General features: G+C 39.7%; 1 protein-coding gene across 10 annotated transcripts in view; it reads right to left on the reverse strand.

Moving 5' to 3' along the window:
- The window catches only part of PAK3 (p21 (RAC1) activated kinase 3), a 306671-nt gene that overhangs the window by 75489 nt on the left and 204129 nt on the right, over positions 1-27053 (reverse strand). For all 10 annotated transcript variants that reach the window (XM_060408440.1, XM_027963550.3, XM_060408439.1 and 7 more), the window contains one exon: positions 23441-23642. In XM_060408440.1, coding sequence (XP_060264423.1) covers positions 23441-23615 — 175 coding nt within the window. In that variant the 5' untranslated portion in view covers positions 23616-23642. The remainder of the gene's footprint in view (positions 1-23440; positions 23643-27053) is intronic.

The raw sequence follows: 27053 nt of genomic DNA on the forward strand, positions 1-27053 counted from the left end.
AAGTTTTGCCATCCATAAGTTGTACAGTTAGGTTCATCAAAATAATTACAAAGCTGAATGACAATTGAGACCAATGCAATTATAAAAATATTTAACTCCAGAATTTATAATTTTATATAAGTAAGTGGCTGAGAGCTGGACAAAATGTCAGGTCCAAATAATTTACAAATTTCCAAATCCAATTCAAACAAAACTTGTAGTCAAACTGATTTATATCTTTTACCAGTCTAATGATATAATCAACAGGTATCTAGGTAGATTGTATTTAACTGGCTTTGCTGAATCAAATATCACCTACTAAAGAAGGAATTCATTAGACTCAAGTAAAGCTAAGCTTTACTATTAGAAAGAACGAATAGAAAAGTGCTTAAACTATCTATAAGTGTTTATCTATTAAGCGTTTCTATGTTAAACCATAGCTAAATATTAAGTAACTAGAACTTTTAAAACTTACATGCTTACATTACAAAGCATATCTTAACAGATGCTTAGTCTTCTGTCAGTGAGAATATTATTGCAAATCAATAATATTGCAAGTCTCTCTTTATCATTAAAAATGTTTTAAATCATATCTTACCCAGAACATTGCTAGCGAAAAAACAAAGAATAAGAACAAATTGCTGCTTTTTACTGGATTAATTTCAGGTCATTCCTAGAAACAAAATTTCATGCAAAGATGGACACAATAAAGGACAGAAATGGTATGGACCTAACAGAAGCAGAAGATATTAAGAAGAGATGGCAAGAAAACACACAAAAACTATACAAAAAAGATCTTCATGACCCAGATAATCACGACGGTGTGATCAGTAACCTAGAGCCAGACATCCTGGAATGAGAAGTCAAGTGGGCCTTAGGAAGCATCACTATGAACAAAGCTAGTGAAAGTGATGGAATTCTAGTTGAGCTATTTCAAATCCTAAAAGATGATGCTGTAAAAGTGCTGCACTCAATATACTAGCAAATTTGGAAAACTCAACAGTGGCCACAGGACTAGAAAAGGTCAGTTTTCATTCCAATCCCAAAGAAAGGCAAACTACCACACAATTGTACTCATCTCACACACTAGCAAAGTAATGCTAAAATTCTCCAAGCCAGGCTTCAGTAATATGTGAACCGTGAACTTCTAAATGTTTAAGCTGGATTTAAAAAGGCAGAGAAACCAGAGGTCAAATTGCCAACATCCGTTGAATCATTGAAAAAGCGAGAGTTCCAGAAAAACATCTACTTCTGTTTTATTGACTATGAGGATCATAATAAACTGTGGAACATTCTTCAAGAGATGGGAATACCAGACCACCTGATCTGCCTCTTGAGAAATCTGTATGCAGGTCAAGAAGCAACAGTTAGAACCAGACATGGAACAACAGACTGGTTCCAAATCAGGAAAGGAGTACATCAAGGCTGTATATTGTCACCCTGCTTATTTAACTTATATGCAGAGTACATCATGAGAAATGCTGGGCTGGATGAAGCACAAGCTGAAATCAAGATTGCCAGGAGAAATGTCAATAACCTCAGATATGCAGGTGACACTGACCTTATGGCAGAAAGTGAAGAACTAAAGAGCCTCTTGATGAAAGTGAAAGAGGAGATTGAAAAAGTTGGCCTAAAACTCAACATTCAGAAAACTAAGGTCACGGCATCTGGTCCCATCACTTCATGGCAAACAGATGGGGAAACAATGGAAACAGTGACAGACTTTATTTTGGGGGTCTCCAAAATCACTGCAGATGGTGACTACTGCCATAAAATTAAGACACTTGCTCCTTGGAAGAAATGTTATAACCAACCTAGACAGCATATTAAAAAGTAGAGACATTACTTTGTCAACAAAGGTCTGTCTAGTCAAGGCTAGGGTTTTTCCAGTAGTCATGGATGGATATGAGATTTGGAGTATAAAGAAAGCTGAGCATCAAAGAATTGATGCTTTTGAACTGTGGTGTTTGAGAAGACTCTTACAAGTCCCGAGGAAAGCAAAGAGATCCAACCTGTTTATCGTAAAGGAAATCAGTCCTGAATATTCATTGGAAGGACTGATGCTGAAGCTGAAACTCCAATACTTTGGCCACCTGGTGCGAAGAATTGACTCATTTATAAAGACCCTGATGCTGGGAAAGATTGAAGGTGGGAAAAGAAGGGGACAACAGAGGGTGAGACGGTTGGATGGCATCACTGACTCAATGGACATCAGTTTGAGTAATCTCTGGGAGTTGGTGATGAACAGAGAGGCCTGGTATGCTGCAGGCCTGGTATGCAACCCATGGGGTTGCACAGAGTCAGACACCACTGAGCAACTGAACTGAACTAGAAACTTCAAACCAATTCCGATATTTTGTAGCTATTCGTCCATGTCCTTATAAATTTTGTCATGGTAGCCATTCAAAATCATTGTCCTCAAGTAACAGATTTTTCATAGTGACACAATTATGAATAAATATTTCAAGTCAAAAAACTTCAAAGGAATTATGAATAAATATTTCAAGTCAAAAAAACTTCAAAGGAATAATCACTGAAGAAATAAATTTGGGAACTGTAATGAAATTAGTCTATCTCAAAATGATCCCAGGAGGAAGTTATTGTGGAAACACTGTAAGATGGCATTTATATATCAGCAAATTTGAGTATGTATCTCTGCTATGGCTGCATTTCACAGTCAAAAAAGTAACCTCCTAATACAGGGTAAGTCAGCATGAACCAGTTTTGCCCACTTGAAACCAATCAACTTTAGAGCTGCCAGGGTGGCAAATTTAGAACATTCTGGTTCAAATAGATGTTTCCTTGCCTTGAATTTTAGACAACATTCAATTAACCATAATGGATTACTGGTTCTGTGGGTTATCCAGGATAAATTTAAAATTCAAAACATTTCATATCCAATGGTCACTCTTATGGCTTCTATTTGGGGACAGAGATATGGGACACAAATATGGAAATTCAAGAAGTAAGAGGATTAAGATACAAGATTAGGAAAGAAAGATTAGGCGGTCAGGGGGAGTGGGTGAGGGGGACAAGGGTCACTCAAAGTCTTTGCCTGGTCATGGAACACATTTAGGATTCATTTTGAAAAGTATATATGTGCCATCTAAATTCAACTCGGTATAGATTCCACATTTACAGTGAATCTATTTTATTGACTATCACTTTAACTGAACAATGAAGATTAGCATTTTCTGTAGGTACTTCTACTTCCCTTGCATGTTTATAGACCATAACTACCACTTATGATTGTTCAACTACCACTTTTACTTGTCCAGAAAGGCAAACAAAACACTCAGCTTTCTGTTCTAGCCAGTCCACTGATCACCACTGATCACCCAGCTACTCTTCTAATCACTTTCTTATTTTCCTCTTTCCTGATCTCCCATTCATGTTGAACATGGCTAACCACCTTTCTGTTTCCTCGACAATGTGGTCTGATCGTCCTCCTCCCTGAGTAATCATTCTTTATTCGATGGACATTTCTTATTCTGCCTTTCCTTTCCTAGTACAGTCTTTGGCATTCATTTCTCTTGGATGGCATTCACTCCCAGATACTAACTCATGTTGGGTAGTTTCCTAATCAGTGGTTGGCAGGGGTAGATATAGATTTTGTGGGTACAAAGACTTTATGTGATTTGAGAGGAATATTCCCTTTAAGTAAAAAACAATACAAAAATGGTAGGACTCCTTCAAGAGCCTTGGAAGAATCCCAAGTGAGAAACTGAAGAAGCAGCTGTATTTACTTCACAGTAAATCTACTGGTGGTTGGTGACCATTCTGGTATCAAAGACCAGTATGAAAAATCTAAAGAAAGCTGTGGTACTTCTGTCTACAAAATTGGATTATACACACATATACACACTTCTGAATATAACTTCAGAGGCTCAAAATTTCCCTAGGATCCAGGTTAAGAACCCCTAGCTTAGGCTATATCTTTAATCATGATATTAATTTGCATTCATGATCTCTCTTGCCAGCAAACAGGCTCTCCTTATTTCTCTGTTAGCAACGGCAGCACAATTGAAGCATGTTGACTGAGATGTAAATAAGTGTTAGTTGCTCAGTCGTGCCCAACTCTTTGCGACCCCATGGACTGCAGCCCATAAGGCTCCTCTGTCCATGAGATTTTCCAGGCAAGGATACTTGAGTGGGTTGCCATTTCCTTCTCCAGGAGATCTTCCCAACCCAGGGATCGAACCCATGTCTCCTGCACTGCAGGCAGATTCTTTACCGATTGAGCTACAAGGGAAGCTCCACTACTTAAGCTGAATGACAAGAATCAGCTTAATGGTGTCTCCCTAAGGCCACCTGATTGCCAGTCCCTTACCAGCCTAATTATGCCATTCTCATCATGTAGCACTAATTATAACAGAGGCAGGACATCCAAACTGCTCCTCCTTCAGTGTCCATGTTCTCAGTGAAATGATAACCACTCACTGCCCAGATCAGAGAAGGATTAAGGCCTTGGACTCCTCCCCTTTTGGAGACTCTAAGCAATGAAAAGATTGTGACTCTCTCTCTCAAATAAAAACAATCCTACTTCATAAAAAAGGTAAGGAAGCCACAAAAGTTCTGATGTTCCTATGATGATTAACTTGTCTAACTACTGTATATCCCAAACCAAAATGTTTTCACATTTTGGGTGCCCTAATTTGCTGGGTCTTAGACACATGCTTACTCTGGCTATTGGGTATTTCAATACTGGCCCAACTGCTCAAATCCTAAATTTGGGAGCTTCTTTGACTCCTTCGTTAATTCAATTTAATCAGTCATCAGGTTCTAACTCATTTTGGATCCATCTTCTTTCTTTCATCTCCACAAATCATCATCATCTTAGTCCAAGGCACCAGCATTTTTCACCAGGTCTTACTATCTCCAATTTTGCCCTCTGTGATTCATTACTCTGTGGCCAGAATAATCTTTTTGGAATATATGTATCTGACCACATTCCTACCTTTAAGACCCCACATTATCCAGATGTTCAAAGATCATGCACCCTAGCATGTGAGCCAAGGGCCTGCATGATCTGCCCCCGGCTTACCTCTCCACTGTCTATTCTTGCTGTGGCCCCCACTATTCCTTATCCATTTCATACTCCCTCAACTGCCAGCTTCTCTCTTACTGCCAAGCTTTTACACGTGCTAGGCTGAGGCCTGGAAAGCCTGACTTCTTACCACACACCTCTGCTTTGTGTGGACAACTCCCATTAATCCTTACTCTTGAAGACTCACTCTTGCATTCTTTCTCCTTTGGCAAGACTTTTGCTGTCTTCCTTCTGCAGACAAAGTTAAATGCCCTTCTCTTCCTGCTCCAATAGAGTGACCCAGTGTACACTCTGAGCTTGGCCCTGATTAACACTGCATTTTCATTTCTTCTTTACATACCTATCTCTGTAGCTAAAATTTGAAACACTTGACAGCAGAGACTGTATCTTACTCATTCTCACATTTCCTAGCACACAGCTTACATCTGCACACGTAGTCACTAGCATTTAGAGAATATTTACCACATGCAGAGTGTTTCTAGGGTTATCTCATTTAGTTTCAACCACAATTTTATAAGGCAAAGCTGCTCAGCTGGTAAAGAATCCGCCTGCCAATGCAGGAGACACAAGAGAGGCAGGTTCGATCCCTGGGTTGGGAAGATCCCCTGGAGAAGTAAATGGCAACCCACTCCAGTATTCTTGCCTGGAAAATTCCATGGACAGAGGAGCCTGGCGGGCTACAGTCCATGGGGTCACAAAGAGTCGGATATGACTTAGTGAGCATGCACACACACACACACACACACACACACACACACACACACACACACACACACATTGTTGTATAGATGAAGAAAGTGAGACTCAATGAAGTTAAACCACAGATGCAGGATTCAACAGCCGACAGAGCCAGGATTTGAATCTAGATCCCAGTTGTGTCCACAGAACCTACACTCTTAATAGTTGCACTGTTTATTATTCAGGCTTTCCTGGTGGCTCAGAAGGTAAAATAATCTGCCTGCAATGCAGGAGACCCAGGTTCAATCCCTGGGTTGGGAACATCCTCTGGAGAGGGAAATGGCAACCCACTTCAGTATTCTTGAGTATTCTTCAGTATTCTTGCCTGGAGAATCCCTATGGACAGAGGAGCCTGGTGGGCTACAGTCCAAGGGGTCGCAAAAAGTTGGACATGACTGAGCAACTTCCACATTTATTATTCAGTATCATTTAAAAAAAATCAATAGATTTGAGCCTAATCTTCAGCAAATGTTCAATGACTGGATCCTAAGTTAGAACTTTTTTCTTTCTTTTTCTTTTAAGGTATACTAAAAATGTCTGTATCTCCTCTAGAAAATTCTCAGGAACTGGTTGTTTATATTAAGATTCAGCCTAACCTGAATCTTGGGCTCATAAGATGCAGTCTGTTCAGCTCTGGATTGATATTTGCAGAGAGCAGAAGCACAAAGAAGAAGCACCACTTTGTAAGACTGTCAACCATATTCTATCGGAACCTGGAACAGAGGTCACAAATTGCTGACTAGACCACAAATCACAAATGGTGTTTAGTACTGGGACCCTCTGCATGTGTATGGGTTCTGGCTGTAACTCCAGGGGTCAGCTAGTCTCTCCAGAGTCTTTCATCTTGACATCTCTCTCCATCCCCCTACATTTTAAAGGAGAAATCATCTGCCATCTCCTATATTCTTCACTCCAATGTTTTGCATTTCCTCTAGCGACTAGGGCTTACTCCATTAAAATCCCTCTACACCTTCACTCCAACCTCTTCATTAAAGGCACTGTTTACTTCCTGCCTTAGGTTCTCAAACCTCACTATGCATCACTTTTGTGTGGGAAACTTCAAAAAAGTCAGAGAGTGAGTGAGAGAGAGAGAGAGAGAGTTGGAGAGGTGGTGGAGAGAGATTTCAGAGCCCTACTGCTAGAGATTCAGATTTACTCTGGGGTTGTCCCCAGAATCGTTGATTTTTAAAGGCCCTCCAGTATTTCCTTAAGCAGCTGGGGTTGAGAAAAATCATTTTAAACCCTGCTATCCAACGAAGATATCACTTTCTCAGATAATCCTGATGGACGCTGATCATTCTTCCCCATTCCATGTCTTTAGGCTTAGGGCAATGGAGAAGGGCAGAGTTGCCTCATTTTTATTCCAAATTGTTTGAGATAAGCAATTCTGCACTTGTCTACAAAGCCCCCTCCTTTGAGGTCACTGCCATTTAGTTCTCCTGGCCAAGTCTCCTTTATCACTGACTTTGGCTCCCAGTATTCTTTCCAACACTAAGTGCTGCCATCTTGCTGTTAAACATAATATACAGATGGGCACCTCTGTCACACACACCCTCTCCTTTTAAGTCCTTGATGCCCCTCAGCTTTAATGAACTTCATCTCCTTTCCACTCCTTCAATCCATTCCCATGGCCACCATTACATGAGTGGTTCTTAACCAGGGCTGCTCATCAGAATAACCTGTAGAGTTTCACAAAAATCTGAATATCTTGAGCCCACTCAGAACCTACCCTATCAGAATTTCTGAAAGGGAGGCCTGGGCAAATGATGTTTTGAAGCACCATAGATGATGTGCAGAATGGAGAATCACAGCTATTTCAGGCCTTTTCATTATCCAGAATGACCCTTTCTCTGTAATATTCTCTCAGATAACTCTGTTATCTTATTCTCTGGGCCCAGCTTTCTCACTCTTTCGTGTCATTACTCCTATTTTACTTATTCTTTGATTTCAACAAAACCTCCAATCCCTGGATCCTTCCATTTTTAGCCAACTGCTCAGCTTCCTCCTGGCCTAGACTCTACAGTACATCATTTAAACTGCCCTTAAGCCACTGCCCTGGAAACTTTGCTCCTTTGACCTCCTCTTTCAACTCTCCAACAAAACTTTACCCTGATAGAATCTAGCCATGAAACCTCCATTTCCATACCGAGGCTGGTAAAGTTGTTGGGGGCAAAAATCACAACCATATAGACTAGGGCTTACTATAAAGGTCACGGACCAGAGCTGGATCATCAGTGGTGCTGGCAACACCCTTCTTGGCCCTGGTCAACTTCCTTTCCCACGCCTCTTAGGGAACATTCTAGAATTTCACCACTTCACTCAAACTTCTGCTTCATCCTCTCCTCCTTTACTTTCAGCATAAGAAATTCCTTCTACTTCACTGAAAAAACAGAGGCCATGAGTTTAGAACTCCTTTGACTTCACTTCCTGTCCCGCTCCTAGGAATGTATCTCCATTAGTAACATCTCCCTTCACATCTTACTTACTTCACATATCTTACTTCACATCTATCCTTCTACCTGAGGTTTATACGCTCAGTGGTGCTCCACTGTCCCTGTCCCTCTCATTTCTCCATGGAGGTGGGGGGGGGGTCTCACTCCATTGATTATTTCTTATTTCTTCTTACATCTTCAGTCTCTTCCTCTCTACTGACACTTCCTATCTGGCTTTAAAAATACATGCTGAGATTTCTTTTGTCCTTAAAAATTAAAACTCCCTGCTACCACATAGCTTTCTTCAGTTGCTATAATCTCTCAACCGTTTCTTCTCTAGCTTCAACTTCTTGAAAAGGCAATCTAGACTTCCTTAACCCTCACTCTTCAAATCAGTGAAATGAATCTGAGGTCCCAAACTGATCTCCTCCCTGAGATGGCCATGTTTCAGCCCTCACAGCCACTGACTTCAAGTCAAAACTGACATGCTGACTATGATCTTCACGAAACTAACGTCTCCCCACCATCTTTCACACAATTCTTTCCGAGAGTCTACTCGTACAATTCTGGGTCTTCGGTAGACTCTAACTAGTAGTCCCCAGGAGCTGTCCTAGGTCCTCCTCTCTTATCATCAACACACTTTTCCCTTAGGTCACTTCGTCTACTTGTGTGGTTTCAATTACTGTCTACTTTCAAGACTCCTCAGGTGGATCTCCTCTGACCCCATGGAGTTAACCGCCTACTGAACACCTTTATTTGGCTGCCTCACAGCCCCCTCACTTGAAATATTTTCAAAAGAAAACAAATTCTCAACTGCCTATCCCCACCTACAAGAAGAAACTACAGTTCCTCTTGTGTTCCCTACCTCACTCTACTTAGCTGCTCCTGTCACCATCTGATTACTTGCCTGCATGCTATGCATGCTCAGTCAGTCATGTCTGATTCTCTGCAACCTCATGGATTGTAGCCCACCAGGCTCCTCTCTGCCATGGCATTCTTCAGGCAAGAATACTGGAGTGGGTTGCCGTGCCCTCCTCCAGGGGATCTTCTTGACCCAAGGATCAAATCTGCATCTCTTGCATCTCCTGCATTGGCAGGCAGATTCTTTACCACTGAACCACCTGGGAAGCTTGATTAGTTGCCTAGTTCTATTAACACTTCCTCCTAAATATTCTCTCTGCATTGCTCTCTTTTATTCTTACAATGCTGGCCCTTGGGTTAGGCCTCTGTGATTTCCCACCTATGTGATTCACACAGCCTGACTTGCCTTCTCTCATGATGCCCCCATCCTCTGCACCATCCACATTCATTCTTTTCCTGTGGCTACAGTGATATTTTGAAACACAAATCTGATATTATTTCCCTGCTTCAGTGTTGGCCCACTGCCTTCAGAATCATATCCAAAGCCCTCAGTATGACATATGTAAACCCTCGGGAACTCCCCCAATTACTTTCACAGCTCCATCTCCTACCCTTCCCCTTAGCACTCTATGCACTAGTTATGCTGAACTACCTGTAGTTATAGTCATAGAACCTCAACTAATATTATGTCATGCTTACTGCCTTCATAATTCTGTTCCTTGTATCTTAAATGCCACCCAACTCTTACATAGCTGGCTCTATTCCTTCTTTAAGATTCACCTCAGTTGAGTGGTCCCCTCCTCCAGGAAGCCTTCCCTAACTGCTCCTTCCCTCAGTCTTCAATAGACACCCCTCCTCAGTGCTTACTTCTCTATTGCACTTACCATGCTAAACTATACTCACTAACTGACTTGCATGCGTCCCTCGCTAGGCCATCAGTTCCTTCAAGGCAGGAACTGGGACTTACTCATCTCTGTACTCCAACGTTTACCCTGCCTGGTGCCTGATTCACTAAATATTTAATGAATAAGCAAATGAAAAAATGAATGGGTGAATGAATGACCTTCATTATATGAAATGAGACCCAATATATGTAGACAGGTCATGCCTATTTGCCATTATGTGTTCATGGATGAGGAGACACTTATCCAGTTTCCCCAAGAAGGCTGGAGGGGTGGGAGGGTATGTTTTAGAGTTGTGCTGGGTGGTGATGGCAGTGTTGCTGTTTTCCTCAACACTGGGGGATGACCCTGTACTCATTCAGGCACACCTCTTGCCAGGTGCCATGTTGGGGTCAAAAGCATATATTGGTAACTCAATTGTGCCAGGTTCAAGGCACAGCAAAGCAACCAATTCTGCCCTGGACAAAATCCCAGGGCAGTGCTACGCTTGCCTTCAGAAAGCATTTTAGAAAACTGTCAAAAAAAAAAAAAAGAAAAGAAAGAAAACTGTCACCTGAGTCGTCTTTGTTGTAGGAGTTCCATTTGTCATCTTCCCCTAAAATTCCTGGAAGTTTTTTTGGACCTTCTCATTGGATGTCATGGTCACATGCAGAATTATTTTTTACAACACTACCTAGCTCCTTCAAAGCAGAGCATGAAGGAAAAGAAAAGGAATAACAGAGGACAGACAGAGAAACACTTTCCTATATAAATTTGGCCTAAAAGCATAGAACAATCATTATTTTTAGAAAAGCAATGGAAAGCATGCACAATTACAATGTATGGCATAAGGAAAAAGTGACACTGAAAGCCATAATAATACAGAAAGATTAAAAAAACAAAATATTATATACAACATTTTTTAAATGCAGAAACAATTTTTCCGAAGGGGGGAAAAAACCACAGAGGCTGACTAGTTCTAAACAGCAAGCATTTCACAACCTTGCCTCTGAGGAACAATGCTTGCTAGGGGCTTGGCCCCCTTTCCTCGGAACCAGTCAGTGGGTCAGTTAACCAGTAGACTTGGAATTGTGGATCAGTGCGGTGACAGATTGGACTGGGTGACTCATTGGGAACCTAAGGAATGTTCTAAATGTGTGATCTCATTGGGGAAATAAGCTTAGCAAACATGAAACAGTTTGACAGAAGACAACAAAATTCTGTAAAGCAATTATCCTTCAATTAAAAAATAAATTAATTTAAAAAAAAGAAACAGAAACCGATACTACCAGACTAAAGGAAATTTGGTGCTAAGTTGTGAAGAACAGAGTATAAAGCCTGTTGTATGTCCAAAGAAAAGAAGATCAGAGAACTCTGTGGTGGAGAGTGAGGGCTTACTGGAGAGGAAGGAGGGTTTGAGAGATGGGTCTTAAAGAAGGGGTAGGCAGGAAAGGTAAGGCATCTCAAGTAGGAGAAATAGGAGAAGCAAAGCTTGGACATTGGAATATCTATAGCACACTGATGAGGACTGAGAAGAAAGAAGAGTAAATGGATCAGATATAGTCTTAGAAATCAGGAAGAAGAAATTGGACAGTCATAGAGTATGCTTGGAAAGGCTTTTGAGCAGATGGATGTGATGATGAAAAAGGTGTCTACTGTAAGACAAACCAGGTAGCTTTGTGCCACTCGGTACACATGGGATGATGGGGGCAGGCTTCAAAATGGCTGTTCTTTCACACAGGCTGAGGAAGAAAATGAACGGTGGGGATGGAATCGGAAGATCCATCTGCCACTGCATCTATTGCCTTGGAGATCACCTGCTGGGCATTTTCTATGTAAACTGTGTGTGTGTGTGTCTGATTTCTGCACCCAAATCGAAAATGACCTGAGGACAGAGAACCTTGTCTTACAGGTAGGATCCCCCCATGACCCTCAGCACAGAGCGAGACACATAAAAAGCAGACACCAATCTTTTCTGAGTAAAATATGTAAGTAAACTGCAAAAGATGCTCCTGCTGCTGCTGTTGCTAAGTCTCTTCAGTCGTGCCCAACTCTGTGCGACCCCATAGACGGCAGCCCACCAGGCTCCCCTGTCCCTGGGATTCTCCAGGCAAGAACACAAGCCTATATTGACATCCAATTCTGTTCTATCTCATTTTTAAACTGAGGTAGCTAATAAACTAGCTCCGGGCTCAAAATCAGCATGCAGCTCAGATTTAATTGGCTGGTTGCACACAGGTCTCTATCAGGTGAGCTTCCATTAAGTTCATTTGAGACCAAGGAGATCTAATAACATATTTCACTAGGAGGCTTGTACTGGAGTTGCAGCCCTCCTAGGAGGGTCGCTTGTCCTACAACCCCTAGCTTGACACTAGAAGCACTCTCCTGCTCCCCCAACCCAGGAGCAATCTGTACTCAGTGTTGTGTGTTCCTGAAGCCAAATAACTTGTGTGGACAGAAAGGTCATTTCCGGCAGGGCTAGTAGAGGTGGCTGGGTTAGAGATGCATCATATTAAAATGCTTGTTTTTCACCTCAACATTTCTGAGCTTTGCTCTAGGAATGCCATATTAGAAGGATAGAAAAATATTTTCAAAGGGCCACCCATCTATGGGTGACAACCTTTACTTTTCCTAAGAGACGATTCTTAGTGACTTGGTCACTCCTTAACTGGATGAGAGACGCTTTCAGTGGTTCAATCATTTTCTCTATTTCACTAAGAGGCTACTAGTCAATGGCTCACAAAGATCATGTACAAAATGTTACCCTTGTGGTCTTTTAGGAATTAGAATGCCTCAGTGTCTGCTTAACTACCAGAAAAGTAAATTGAGTACTGCAGTTGGTGCTTTAATTAAAAAAAAAAAGCCATTTTGCTCCATCCCCTGCTTTGTGGGTCACTGAGCACCCTGAGCCATAAACCTCCCTCTCTCCCAAGGGAAACTTTTTGCAGCCTTATTCTTGGATAAGACTAAGTATCCCAGAGCAATTCTTTCTAAAGCAACAGAGCAGCCTTGCAGGTGGTATCGAAGAGGCAAGTGCTCAAATAACAATGTTGTGATAGTTTCAACATTGTTAATCAGCTATACTCCAATATAAAATAAAAAAATTTAAAAAAAAAGAAGTGAGTGCTCATTGTGAGGACAATAGTTCCAGAGGGACTGATTTATGCAAAGACGGTTCTAGTTTTTGGCAGTTCTGCTCTATAAACAAACATCCTGTTGGAGAACATATTATGAGAGGGGACCCACAGGAATGTCTCACCTCCTGGATTCATGAAATGCACATTTTCCCTTATGCAAGAGAGAGACTAGTTTTCTAGTTTTCCTTCATTTATTTATTTATTTATTTTGGTAGAAAGAATGACATTTTGTGGGCCTTAAAATTTATTTTTCCCATTGGAAATACTTCTATGTGGTCACTACAATGGAAAATTAGGCATAAAAATAGATTTAATTCTTGGCTATAAGTATTTAAAGCAAGGTGGGTAAAAGATTTAAAAAGAGGTTCTACATAACAGATATATTTCTGGCTTAAACCTAGCATCCTGAGCAAAATACACACTGATTGAGCAGAAAAGGAAACTAATGTTTAGTAAGTGAGGGAAAGGGCCCAAACCCTTAAACACTGGATTATGAATGAATCTAAAGGGAGGAATGACAGACAGGTGACTCTATCTAGTTCTTTAATATTTTAATTATAAAGTATCAGATATTTTTGTAATCAAGAGTTAAAGGATGGAAAAATATAACACAGGAATCAAGGAAAAATAATTAACAATTTTTTTTTTAAACAAAGGCTGTTTCCTTCTGCTAGCAAGTTATGCCTTCAGGAGGAGTAACTTGTAAAAAGACATGACTACCGTTGTAACTGTTGAGTGAGAAAATAGATTAGATTCTCTTAGGTTTTACTTGCTTCCATAAAAATTCCATTTTTGATATTTCACTGGCCCCAAACCTATTTTCAAAACACATTAGGTGACTCTCTTTTTATGACAAGCAGTATCATAGTCAATCACTGAACCAGGAGTCGGGGATCTAAATTCTAGGCCAGCCTCACTTTGTAACTGGTAGTGGGGAAGCTTTGTAAAAGTCAGTTAACCTCTCTAAACTTCTGCCTTCCTTTGTAAAATGGATAAACCTTGCCTTCATCATAGGTTTGAAGGAGGTGATTGATATGAAAGTTCATCAAATACTATAATAACCCTACAACTGCCATCCAAAAGATATCATCTCACTAGGAATATACATACATATTAACAGGGTGACTGTTTTTGCTGGAGAATTAAGGAATCATGTCACCATCTAAACCCAGCACTTCCCATCTAGGGAATGACGACCTTTCAAACATAACTACCAAGAAAGGAGATTAAACTGGGCTATCATAAACAATCACTGCTCTTATGTCTTTTGTTATATTAGCAAACCCCAGTAGTTGGGAAGGCTCATGGGGGAAGGTTCATTCTCCTGTCTTCAGGTAGAATGTGCTAAAGCCATGAGACTCCATCCTCCAATAAAGAACCTAGAAAATTTCACCCTTAGTAATTGATAAAACTTAATCGGCATATCTGGAATTTATGGCTAGTTACATTCCCTCTGGTGAAATAGTAAGTACATTTCCCCCATCAGCTCTTCAGTGGCTATGAAAAACAATATATGTTCTCTATAAATTGGCAGCCTTTAATGCATAGATAAAAACTCAAAGTGGTACCTGATTCTGCAAGAGTAGCTATAAGCCCAATTCAAAAGTGGCATGTTCCATGAGGATGATAGGGAAAAGGAAATGATGGTCCCATGTGAGCCCCTCTGGTGACCCCCACTCACATACAGACAGCCGTCAACTTCAGTGGTATCATCTTCAAAAACTTTCAGTAAAAGTGATCATTCTGGCAAATTATCAGGAACCTAACTCTTACCCATCTTCTTCCAAGGCAACACACACTAGTTTCACTCTCATTTATACCCAATTCACACATGCAACAATTTCAATGGAAAATGTTGGGGAAAAAAAAAAAAAGGAAATATGAGGCAATGCCCTCAACCATACACTTCCATTCACATGGATAATTATATAGGGCACAAATAAGTTTGAAGGAGTCGGGGAGGCCTCATTTGTTTTAAGGAGGAAAACAACTTCATATCCCTTAGCTGGTGTCAATTTTAGTCTCCTTGCAACCCTTCATGTTAATGTTTGATGTATCTCTCTTCTGCCTTCCTCTCTTCTCCTCCATTTCCTATATCTTCTGCATCTCTTAATCTCCCCCCATACACTCTCTTAATTCCTCATAATTCTCATAACTCTCATAATTCTCCCCCTCATTCCTCTCTTAATTTCTCCCCATTGCTTCTTTCATTTTTTCTACTTATCTCCCAATCCTGCATTCCATACTATTTTTTTTTTTTTTGCATTTGTCTGCTGTCTCTAGTGGGATACCATATTTGTGTTCAACTTCCCTGTTTACTGGCCTTGAAATAGAAGCAAAGGCTCTAGTACAGAGTGCATCCTTACCCCACCATTTTCCCATTTCAAACACAGTGGACTTCTACGAGTAAAGGGGTAATATAGGAGGCTCTTGCCCTGGGGCAGAGCACTGACCCTGGAGGACAAGCAAGATGCTATGTCCTTCAGACTCCCCAAAGGGCAGAGCAATGACCTCCAAAGAGTACTCTTTGCTGAGCTGTATGGTCTACATTTGAAGAACCAAGAGGGATTGTAAACACTATCCAGGATGTAGTCGTCTCTGACATCTGGCTTTCTGCTAAGAGAATCCTCAATGAATTGAGACTCCCATTCATTGTTAACGCAAAGAAAATAACCTTGAGCTGCTGCAAAATCCCAAAGGGTCTTCAGCATCACTGAAGAAAGATGGCATACTGTTCAGTCTAGTTAGCACACTAAGAATTTTTTATTGTGAGCAATTAAAGTTAATAATGTATATTGACCAAAACATGTGAATAACAAGACCATAAAGGATAACTGAATTTTTAATGTTAAACAGTAATGCTTCCTGCTGTGTAGTATAGATAGAAGACAACATACTCTAGGAATTAGAACAATAATGTATATGATATACAATAACACAACTATATGGCACTTTAAGAACTTTTTCAATCAAATTTTTAAAAAAGTTTTCACATATACGAACATACTCAATTTAGAACCTCAACCTTTTAAAGTAAGCAATATGTAAGCCAGTAGACACACAATGGATGAGAATCTAACTCATCAAACACCCAAATCAAATTGTTAGCACATCTCTCTGGTCAACAATATTTTCTCACCATCATTTCTTTCCAAAAAACATGAAAAAAAAAAGTTTTCTTTCCTTCTGAGTGGCAATAAAAAGGAGAGTGTGATAGAGTAGTACAAGCAGAAGGTTTGGAGTCAGAAAGACCCAGGAGATTTCTGGCTTCTGGCATCTGCTGTGTGACCCTAGGCTGTCTACTTAAATGCTTTGAGCTTAAATGGCCTCACCTGTAAAACGGGGTTAATACAGAGTGGTTATAAGAATTGAAAGACTCAATACATGTAATGTGCCTGACACAGGCTTGACACTAGGAACTAATAAGTTAATCTTAGATGACTTTCTATTCATCCTGATTTGCTTTATCCAACTATCTCCTTGCCTGCTTCCAGGAAGTAGGGGCCTTTACTTCCATCTGCAGGGCTCACTAGCTCCCGAATCTCTGGATTTCTCACAAACAAAATGCACAGGAACTGTGCTCCCTACAGACACAGCTCTTCACACAGCACTGCCTACCCCCCGAAAGACACCTAAAGCTCTAGTGCAGCACAAGACATGAGACGCATAAGCACGCTTCAGATGACACAGACGTCACACGGGACTGTCCCTTCCAAAGGCAGCCTCACCTGCCTCTTTCCCACAAGTTCTTTTTTTAAGAGGAACTATGCCATTTTCAGAATCCTGGCTGATTCACTTGTCTCATTGCCTTTGCCTTATTGTTTTATTTATTCATGTATTTTTTATGGATTTATTCATCCATGTATTTATTCTCCACCATGTTTCGTAATGGATATAAGGTGGTTTACAAGAAAGGGATGGGATGGGGAAGGACGTGTGTGTGGGGGGTCAGAATAGAGAACACATGTACACCCATGGCTGATTCATGTGAATGTATGACAAAAACCACTGCAATATTGTAAAGTAATTAGCCTCCAATTAAAATTTTTAAAAAATTAAAAAAAAAGAAAGGTAACAAGGAAAAGTGCCCCTGGCTACTTTCACTTAGAAACTGGAGTGGCCCTTGTTGTTACCCGGATGCTAAGCCCCTGGAAAGAAAAGGCACAATTGTTATGGATTTTAAGGCTCCTCCCATCAATATTCTTAGTTTTCTCTTTCCTTTTTCAGTCAAATCTGAATAGTTTTTTTTTTTTTTAATCCATTTGAGAAACCAGCCAAAGATATTTTAGGTAAAGGGAAATGAAAGCAAAGAGGTCTTCCTTTGTTTCCAGATTTCAAGGAATTCATGCCTGGAGTAGTGGGTCTCCAAGCGTGGCCCCTGGACTGGCAATATCTACATCACCTGGAAACTTGTTAGAAATCCAAATTCTTGGGCCTCAAGCCAGATCAAATAAACCTGAAATTCTGAGAGGTGGCACCAGCAGGCTGTGTCTGAACAAGCTCTCCAGAGTGACTCTGATGTACAATAAATTTTGAAAACCAAAAAAAAAAAAGAATACACAAAATACAGTATGATAGCAGAAATTCAAAGTCAATCAAGTGAAAGGAAAACAAAACAAAGATAAGCTCATAAAATGAAGCCTGGAGGAAAGCTATACCAAGTGCATACACACCATAGAGGCCCATTACAGGTGCCAGGCATGGGCCACACATCTGGCACTAAATTTTCAAGCAGCCAACAAAAGAGAAACCTAATCTCACACTTCACAGGGTCCATAAAAGAAAAATGAACCTCGTGTTCAGGATATCCTTTTCCTGGTCTAAATTCTAAAACTTTTCTATGGTGAAGCATCATAATATGGTGGCCAACTGTCCCTCTTACTTTGCTCTAAAACTAAGATTCAGCTCTTGGAAAGATCTCCAACAAAGAGAGATCCTCAACCTGGAAATTATATTTACTGCTTATTTTTCTTCTACCTGTCTTTTGAAGTTCCATTCGGTCAATGAAATGTAGCAACGAAAGAGATTCCTTAAAACAAACAAACAGAAACCTCTGCTGTCACCAAAGCAAGTATTTTCATTTAACTCAAGAAATAGACAATGTGATATTATTTGTGACAAAAATTTGGATAGGATCCCAAATAACCAACAAAATAAAGGGTTAAATAAACCATGATGCTACTATATGATGAAATATTCTACACCATCAAAAACTGTATTTATGAAAAAATTTTTAAACATAGGGGAAAATGTTCATGATAAAATATTGAGTGAAAAAGCTGGTATAAAACTATATATTATGATTTTAACTATATAAAAACTACATATATATATATATATATATATATAGTCATTAAAAAGTATGGAAAGCAAGCCACTAAATGTTAATATTGTTTCTGAGATTTGTGGATATGAGTGGTTTTTATCTTTTCTACATGTTTGTCTTTATTTTCCAAGTTTTTATTAATGATGACCATTTCCATACGATGAGAAGAACTGGGAGGAAAAATACCAACCCAGTTAGTTATCTTTGGTTTGTGAAATTTTGGGTTGATTTTAACTTAAAAAAAATTCCTATTAACTGACATATAAATTCTAGTTATGGACAAAGTTACTTAAAACAAGAAACAAGAATTCTAAAACCTAGTTTTTTAGTTGTTTGTAAAGTTCCAGAATGATACAGATATAATAACACCTCAAAATTACTTAGGACTTTAAAATTTTACTTTTAATAGCACTCTGATATTGAGAATTACATTTGATTATAAAAAATATTTTGCTAGGTAGGCCATGTCTTATTATCGTCATTTAACAGGTGATGAAACTGAGGATCAAAAAAACGAAGTGATTAGCCCAAAGTCACCATAATCAGTGGCAGAGCTGGCCTTGACCCTAAGTCTCCAGACCCCAAGTACAGTGCTCTTTTCCTTCATTGGAGACTGACTGTGGTATAACCCAAGTCATCACTCACAGGCAGAAACATATAAACAGCAACCCCTCCTTACCTATGAGGGTCAAGTTCTTCAATAACCCTCACCTAGATAGGAGAGTTCCACTGAGGAAATGATAATTTTTTGTGGTTAAAAAAAACCAGGGGGAACTGAGGTCACATGTGAATGTTTGAAAGTCCTCATAAATATTTTTTATGCAGTAAAACAAAATAATAACAGTACATTTCATAAACAGAATAATGAAAATTTACATAGCTTGAATTAGTTAAAAGTGATAGGCTTGTATAGTTTCCATTTAGAGCCTGAAATGGTTTCCAGAGGTGATTAGGATGTACCCACTCATGGCAATGGAAATTTGGGGTGATGGTGAAGCAACAAACAGAGGTGGACTGTTAGTTCAAATTATGGATCTTCGTGCTCTCAGCATCTTCATCTAAGTCTGATCCTGGGATTAAAACAACTTGATTGGGGCTTTAGCCCTAACAAGCAAGTGAATTTCGGTGGCATGACTTAACAACTTTGGCTCTTCAAGATACTTTCTGTCTTCGCAAGTCTTTTTCTGAAGACACCATAGCATGTCTGCATAGAGTGCAAATCTTTAGCTCAAAAGAACTAAAATTCATTCTTTCTATGGCCAAGTAATATTCCATTGTGTAAATGTACCACATCTTCTTTATCCATTCATTGATGGACATCTAGGTTGCTTCCATGTTCTAGCTGTTGTAAATAATGCTGCAATAAAGACTGTCTGAAGGCAGCTTATTTGCTGTCTGACACAGATATTTAAATGACACTACTTAATGATTTAGGCTCTTCCGAGGTTGCTTTCTTCTGAACATGGTGTTGTAAAAAAAAGACTCCACCTCTTCATAAATTCAGTTAAATCACTCAAGCCTTGTACAAAGGCAGTTTATCAGCTGTCCAGGAATCATATTAAATGGTACCACCTGATGATTTAAGCTCTGCTGAAGATGGTTTCTGTGCAAAGTGATTTTTTTAGAAGGCATCATAGCACCTCTTAAAGAATTCAGCTAAATCACTCAAGCTCTGAACAGGTAAGCTTTGATGTGTAAAGGTACACATATTTTTTTTCATTACTTTCTTGGGGGAGGTTTTAATCTTGTTCTAAAATTTTTTCTCTTGTTGCTTATAATTGTGTTTTTCTCCAGTATTATAGCTTCCTAATTATCTTCATCATCACTTACGATAATCACCTCTGGGGTCCCGCAAGCTTCCTGAGTCATCTTCTAGCCCAGCATATCACTTAAATCAGCATCAGTAGGTTCAGACTCAACTTCAGCCAATGATTGCTCCTGTGCCAAATGTTCATCCTCACCCACAGCTTCTTGTTCCAATATTCTTAAGGTCTTTAGGAGAAATCACTGAAAGACACTTCTCTATCTCTAGTCCAATTTTCTCCCATGTCATATTTTTTTCCCCATAGGAACATATTTTTTTAATATAAATTTATTTATTTTAATTGGAGGTTAATTACTTTACAATATTGTATTGGTTTTGCCATACATCAACATGAATCTGCCACAGGTATACACGTGTTCCCCATTCTAGAAGAAAATTGCTTTACAATTTTGTGCTGGTTTCTGCTGTACAACAATGCAAATCAGCCATGTATCACCTCCCTCTTGAGCATCTCTCCCCTTCCCCCAACATTAATGGGGGAAATTAGTTTAACATTAATATCTAATGCCTCTTTTATGAAGAATACATACTTATTCTTACTTCACCCCTCCAGGTGATCACAGAGCAGGGCTGGGCTGCTGCTTGGAGCCTAGGCTGGGCCCCCTATGTTATACAGCAACTTCTCACCAGCTATCTATTTTACACATGATAATGTATAAACGTTGATGCTGCTTTCTCCATTTGCCCCACTCTTTCCTTTCCCGACTGTGTCCACAAGTCTATTCGCTATGTCTGCATCTCCATTCCATCCTTGTAAATAGGTTCATCAATACCATTTTTCTAGATTTCATATATATGCATTAACATGTGATATTTGTTTTTCTCTTTCTGACTTTCTTCACTCTGTATAACAGGTTCTAGGTTCATCCATCTCACTAGAACTAAAATCTGTTCTTTTTTATGGCCGAGCAATCTTCCATTGTGTGTATGTACCACATCTTCTTTATCCGTTCATTTGTTGATGGACACCTAGGTTGCTTCCATGTTCTAGCTGTTGTAAATAGTGCTGCTATGAACACTGGGGTACATGTGTCTTTTTCGATTATGGTTTTCTCTGGGTATATGCCCAGTAATCTCCCATGGCACATTAATGTTAAACTATCTAATGCCTCTTTTATGAAGAATACAGCATGAGTGATGGTGTAGGAATTTCATGCACTAGGATCTTTAGACAGAGGTGCCTTTGTAAGATCCTGAACAACAAAGTTATACATTAGCTTGGCATAAGTCTCCTTAAAGGTCAGACTAAACACTGTCTAAGGGTTCCAGGACCTGAATCATGCCACTGCTTATAAAGACAATCTTAAACTGAGGATGCACATTTGCCAATGCATCTGAGGAACCAAAAGGACAAGCAGGAATCAATACGACCTTGAATTCAAGATTTCTTTAGAGTAGTCTTGAGCTTCTGCAAGAAAGCACTGTTAAACCCATTCCTTAAGGAGAGAGGGAGTCATCAGGCTTTTCTATTTGCATGCTGGTATGCTGGAAACTTAGCTTAGTTGTTTCCTCTGAGAGGATATGGGCCTAGTTTTCTGCACACCAGTAATGGTTTCACTGTGAGGTCACCTGAAGTATTGGCACAAAACAGAAACACCAGCCTCTCTGTTTTGGCTGGCCTCATGTCAGCATCAGTTGGCTCATGCTCTTCAGAAGGGCAAACAGGATTGTTTAAGGGCTTCCAAAGCATGGTGGTCTCAACAGCGCCAAAGATTTGTGCACACACATGACTCTACTCTTCAGCTGCTTTCTACAGTTGTGGCAGATACACCACGGGAGCTGCAGGATCTAGTGGTTCTTTCTTTAGCACCACTGTCACCTAGGATTCAGTTTCTAGGTCGTGCATGCATTTCCAGGTGCACCATGCATTTCTCAAACCATCCATTGCTCTTGGCAGGGTATTTTGTTTTTTTTTTTCCCCCAAGATCCACTTTGGTGTCTGAAAACATGTCTTCAAAAATTCCTCTCATATGATGGGAGATCCCTTTCATGGAAAAGTGAAAGTGTTAGTCACTCAAGTCATGTCTGACTGTAGTCTGCCAGGCTCCTCTGTCCATGGAATTCTCCAGCAAGAATACTGGAGTGGGTAGCCATTCCCTTCTCCAGAGGATCTTCCTGACTCAGGGATCAAACCTGGGTCTCCTGCATTGGTGGGGAGAGTCTTTACCATCTGAGCCACCAGGGAAGTGTTTTCTTATTCCTTTGTTTGTTTTCAATCCAGAGGTTTAACAACATTTCTGTCTTTTCCATCCTTGTGTCACAAGGGATAAAGCATTTATTACATGCCATAGGTATATAGGAGGCAATCTTGGCCTCAATAAGAGTTTCAGCTTTCCTTATGGAAATTCATTAATATAATATAAGCTACCTATAAAGCTATCTGTTTTACCTTTAAGAAGCTTAAGAGTGTCCCTTTTCTCTTCAAGAGATATTACTCTTCTTGCCCTTTAGCGACTTTCTCTGGTGCTAGAGTCCTTGTACCTGGTTTCACTCTCTTCTGCCACAATAGTCACATTTACAGAAGCCATGTTTAGGCTTTATCCTAATTAATGCAACCTGACAATTACTTATGAGGGATTTTATATTCCCTAATGCACAAAGTGTCAGCATATGATATTTGAGGCCCAAGGATAAATGATAATATACTGTTGTGATACTTAATGCAAAATAGGCTGACTGTGTAGGGGATGACTGGCAGAAGAATGGTAGAGGAAACAAATGACTCAGAAATTTCTTCACACTTTGTGATATAGTCAGACAGACAATAATGTGGCACTTGGACTGACTTAGGTATGCTCAATTCAACATTTTCATGGTTGTCAAAATGGTATACAGAAGTAAATCCACCAATACTCAAATTCCTAATAAGGACAACTTGTAGTTAGGAAGGGATTACTATAAATTCTCCTTTAAATTTTATCAGAAAGAAAGGCACTATTCATATCTGTAAAACAGTCTTCTAGCTATGATTTCCCATGGCTTACTGCTGAATTTGATGTTATGTGAAAGGCAAACACAGCATTTAAGTGTATTTTCTGTAAACCTACAGTAAGTCAATCAAACATCATCCTCTGACAAAATGCAACCTCTGAAGATGGATATGCAAAAGTCAGGCAGGCCCTGAACAGCCATGCTTAAGAAATGACTTGAGAAAGAAAGCGACAATGAAAGAATAAACTAGCCCCTTTTCAACACCCAGCCACTGATACTTTACTTTTATCCCCTCCTCCTGGGAAGATAGAGCGAAGCCTGGCTTTCTTATTCTTCTCTTCAGGGGCCATAGGAAGTGGTTTGGAGCTGTGGTTGAGTGCCGAAGAATCCCGGTTGTTACTGTTCATCCTCAGTGGGGGAGCTGGGGGTTTCTCTTCATTATCCAGACCGTCAGACATTTTCAGTTATAACTGATTGCACAGCTCCTAAAGAAGAGGAGGAGAAAACAGGAGTTCAGAGAGGTCTGAAAAACAATCTGGTATATACAGGAGGTCTAACATCTTAGAAACAGAAGCATTGGTATCATGCTATCTCAGGTTTGACAATAACCTTCCTGAGGGGTTCCTTTTCTAGAGGGAAGGGAGCTGTCTCCCTAAGGCCCAATGATGCAATTTCCTAAAGAGGAAAGCAAAGGTGAGTTTTTTCAACATGTAGATACAAATACCTAAGACGCTTTCTCCCAAAGACACTTTATTTTCTGCTGCCCACACACAGTCTTTTAATGCACAATTTACAATCTTTCCTCTTTGTGAGCAAAATTGGGCACAGGAGCAGAAAGGGTGACAGAGGATGAGATGGTTGGATGGCATCACCGACTCAATGAACATGAGTTTGAGCAAGCTCTGGGAGCTGGTGACGAACAGGGAAGCCTGGAGTGCTGCAGTCCATGGGGTTGCAAAGAGTCAGGCAGGACTGAGTTACTGAACAACAATGATCATTTTGGTCAGGTAGCACCACCTCCTTGGAGTCTAGAATTGACATAGGCCTGGTTATTGATTTTTGACGCCCACAACAATCATGTTAGTCACTTTGATACTGGGATGCCTTCGGCATCTGATTCTTACCTGTGTGTACTTGATGAACAAAACACATTCTATTGCTTTATGTGGAAGAACTGAGAAACACTCTAGAAAACCAGGTAGTTTCAGCAGAGTTGGGGTAGACTGCTAGAAGCACTGCTCCATCTTCAAGTAACAGAGTAGATGATAACACAGAGATAAGTGTCACCAGGAGCAAAGAGGAACTCTAAGGAGAGGCCTGTTTCCTGAGGAGACACCATAACCCTATTCCTTGTCATATTTTATGTCCTGGAAGAGGGAACAAGGGAGTTGACAGGGGTGACAGGCTCGTAAGAACCAGTTTGGGTCTTAGCAACTAATCTGCTCTTAATTTCATTATTCTCTAGTATTTTGTGCTGAGAGCTGAACACATTTGGGTTTCACCCCACTGAAGAGTTACGTGAACTGGAAAAGCACAAACTCAAGGAAATGTTGTGGTTCCTGGCTGTCTTCCCACTCTAGTTCAAGTCTTTCCATTAGGGCCCTGACACTTGCCATTCCAAGGCAGGTGTTACAAGTACCTTTCAGGGGAAACAGGTTGGGGGAGGGATGGAGTGGGAGTTTGAGGTTAGCAGATGAAAACTAATGTGTACAGAATGGATAAAAACAAGTGAACTCTATTCAAGATCCTGTGGCAAACCATAATGAAAAGTAATGCATGATATATATATATATTATTCATATATATATATATATATATAGCTAAATCACTTTGTTGTACAGCAGCAATACATGCAACATTGTAAATCAACTATACCTCAGTTTTTAAAAAGAGTACCTACCAAGTGAATCTCTACTTCCAATAAAAGGAAAATCAAATCCTACTGCAACAAAATCTTTGTAATTTCATCAAGTATTAACTGACACTAATTAGCAGTAAAAGAGCTCTCCAAACACAACTCAGCATATCACTTTATTCCAATAACATATCTAATGAGAGGGGGTTCAGGATGGGGAACACATGTACACCCATGGCGGATTCATGTCAACGTTTGGCAAAACCAATATAATATTGTAAAGCAAAACAACAACAACAACAACAACAACAAAAAAACCTGCTATCATTCTTTTCAGCCCTTCAGAGGTTACATGTTTATTATTTTCAGTAATGAATTCTAAATTATATTACATTAAGTAGAAATTTAAAAAATTTTACTGTTAAAAATTTTCTTAAATATATAGAGCCTGTAAGTATTCAAAAATAACTGAGTACCAATTCATAGCTTCTCCATCTGCACAGGTGACCGCCAACAAACAATGATTGGTGAGACCTTGATTTGCACAAGAGATCTATTTTCCTTTGCCTAATTTTCATGCCTTGCATTATCTTAATGAATGAAGACCAATTCTAGTTTTTTGGGGGGAATTGTGACAGTGAAAATATTCAATAGTAAATGTTTTGTCACTACCACCACCAGCTTTGTAAGTCTCACATTTTCCTATATGGGTGAAACTGTTGTCTTTATTGTTTAATCACTCAGTTGTATCTGACTCTGCAACCCTATGAACTGTAGTCCATCAGGCTCCTCTGTCCATTGGATTTCCCAGGCAAGAATATTGGAGTGGGTTGCCATTTCCTTCTCCAGGGGATCTTTCCCAACCCAGGGATCAAACTTGCGTCTCCTGCTTGGCAGGCAGATTCTTTACCACTGAGCCACCAGGGAAGTTGGTGAAACTATAGCACAAGGTAAAATGAAAAAGAAACTGTGATGTCAAGGATCAAGTATATCCATAGACTACTGGTCAATATTTTAACTAGCATATGAAATCAGTGCTAACAGGTCTACATTCTCTTTCACATTTTGATCCTTCTCAATTCATTCTTTCTCCAGAAGAGAAGTGAGTTTAAGACTGATTTTACCAATGGTATTCTGTATCAGACAGGTTCATGGTTTTACTTACTAGTGAACAAGAATTTGCCAGATGAAGAATAAAAGCACTAGTTTTTTCGCCTTGTATGTGTTTTGTTTGTTTTCCTTTCTGGGTTCAAAAATAATGCCTGAATATGAGATGATTATTAAATAAAGCTCAAATGTACAGAATCTTGGTAAAAATAATGAAATTTGAAAGTTATTGCAAAAGAACTGAGGATTCTAAGTAAGAACTAGAAAACAGATTTCTGAAAAATGTGTCTCATGGGGAGAGAGAGCCACCATATTCTGGATGATATCTATTTTCTGAGGACATATTTAACTTGAGATGACAGAAGCCAGAGAAACATACATGGCCCCTTTAAAATGATATACAAAACTGATCTTACATAATAAGGCAAGTAGGAGTCTGAGCCATTCAGGGTTCTAGTGCACCCAGGTAATCCAAAATACTAGGCACCTTTGCTGTGGATAATTAGGTGTGGCTAACAGTGGCCTTTTTCATCCTTAAATACTCTCTCTGGCTAGAGACTCAAAAAGTAGATGCCCTGTTTCTTTTCAGGTCGAGATTAAAAAGGGCTACTTGGAATATAGAACTCACACTATACTCTCCTATACTAGACTAGAAATTGCTGCCAAAAATATGAATACCACATACTTGCCACTGTCCACATCAAAGGCATTCTGTAAGGGACCCAGCTTAAATGGCACACCTTTCTACTGCCCAGCAAACTGGAATTGGTTTAATTCCGTTCAACTCGTCAAGGGATTATAAGAAGGGCTGAGATAAATCTCTTACAGAGATGGAAATGAAACTGAAGAATCTTGGCCCATTTCCACAATAGGAACATGAAGCAAACAAACACTCAGTTTACCTAGACATTTCAGATTCTGTTTTGCTCAAATT

Source organism: Ovis aries, chromosome X (assembly GCF_016772045.2).
Source record: "Ovis aries strain OAR_USU_Benz2616 breed Rambouillet chromosome X, ARS-UI_Ramb_v3.0, whole genome shotgun sequence".
Taxonomy (NCBI): Eukaryota; Metazoa; Chordata; class Mammalia; order Artiodactyla; family Bovidae; genus Ovis; species Ovis aries.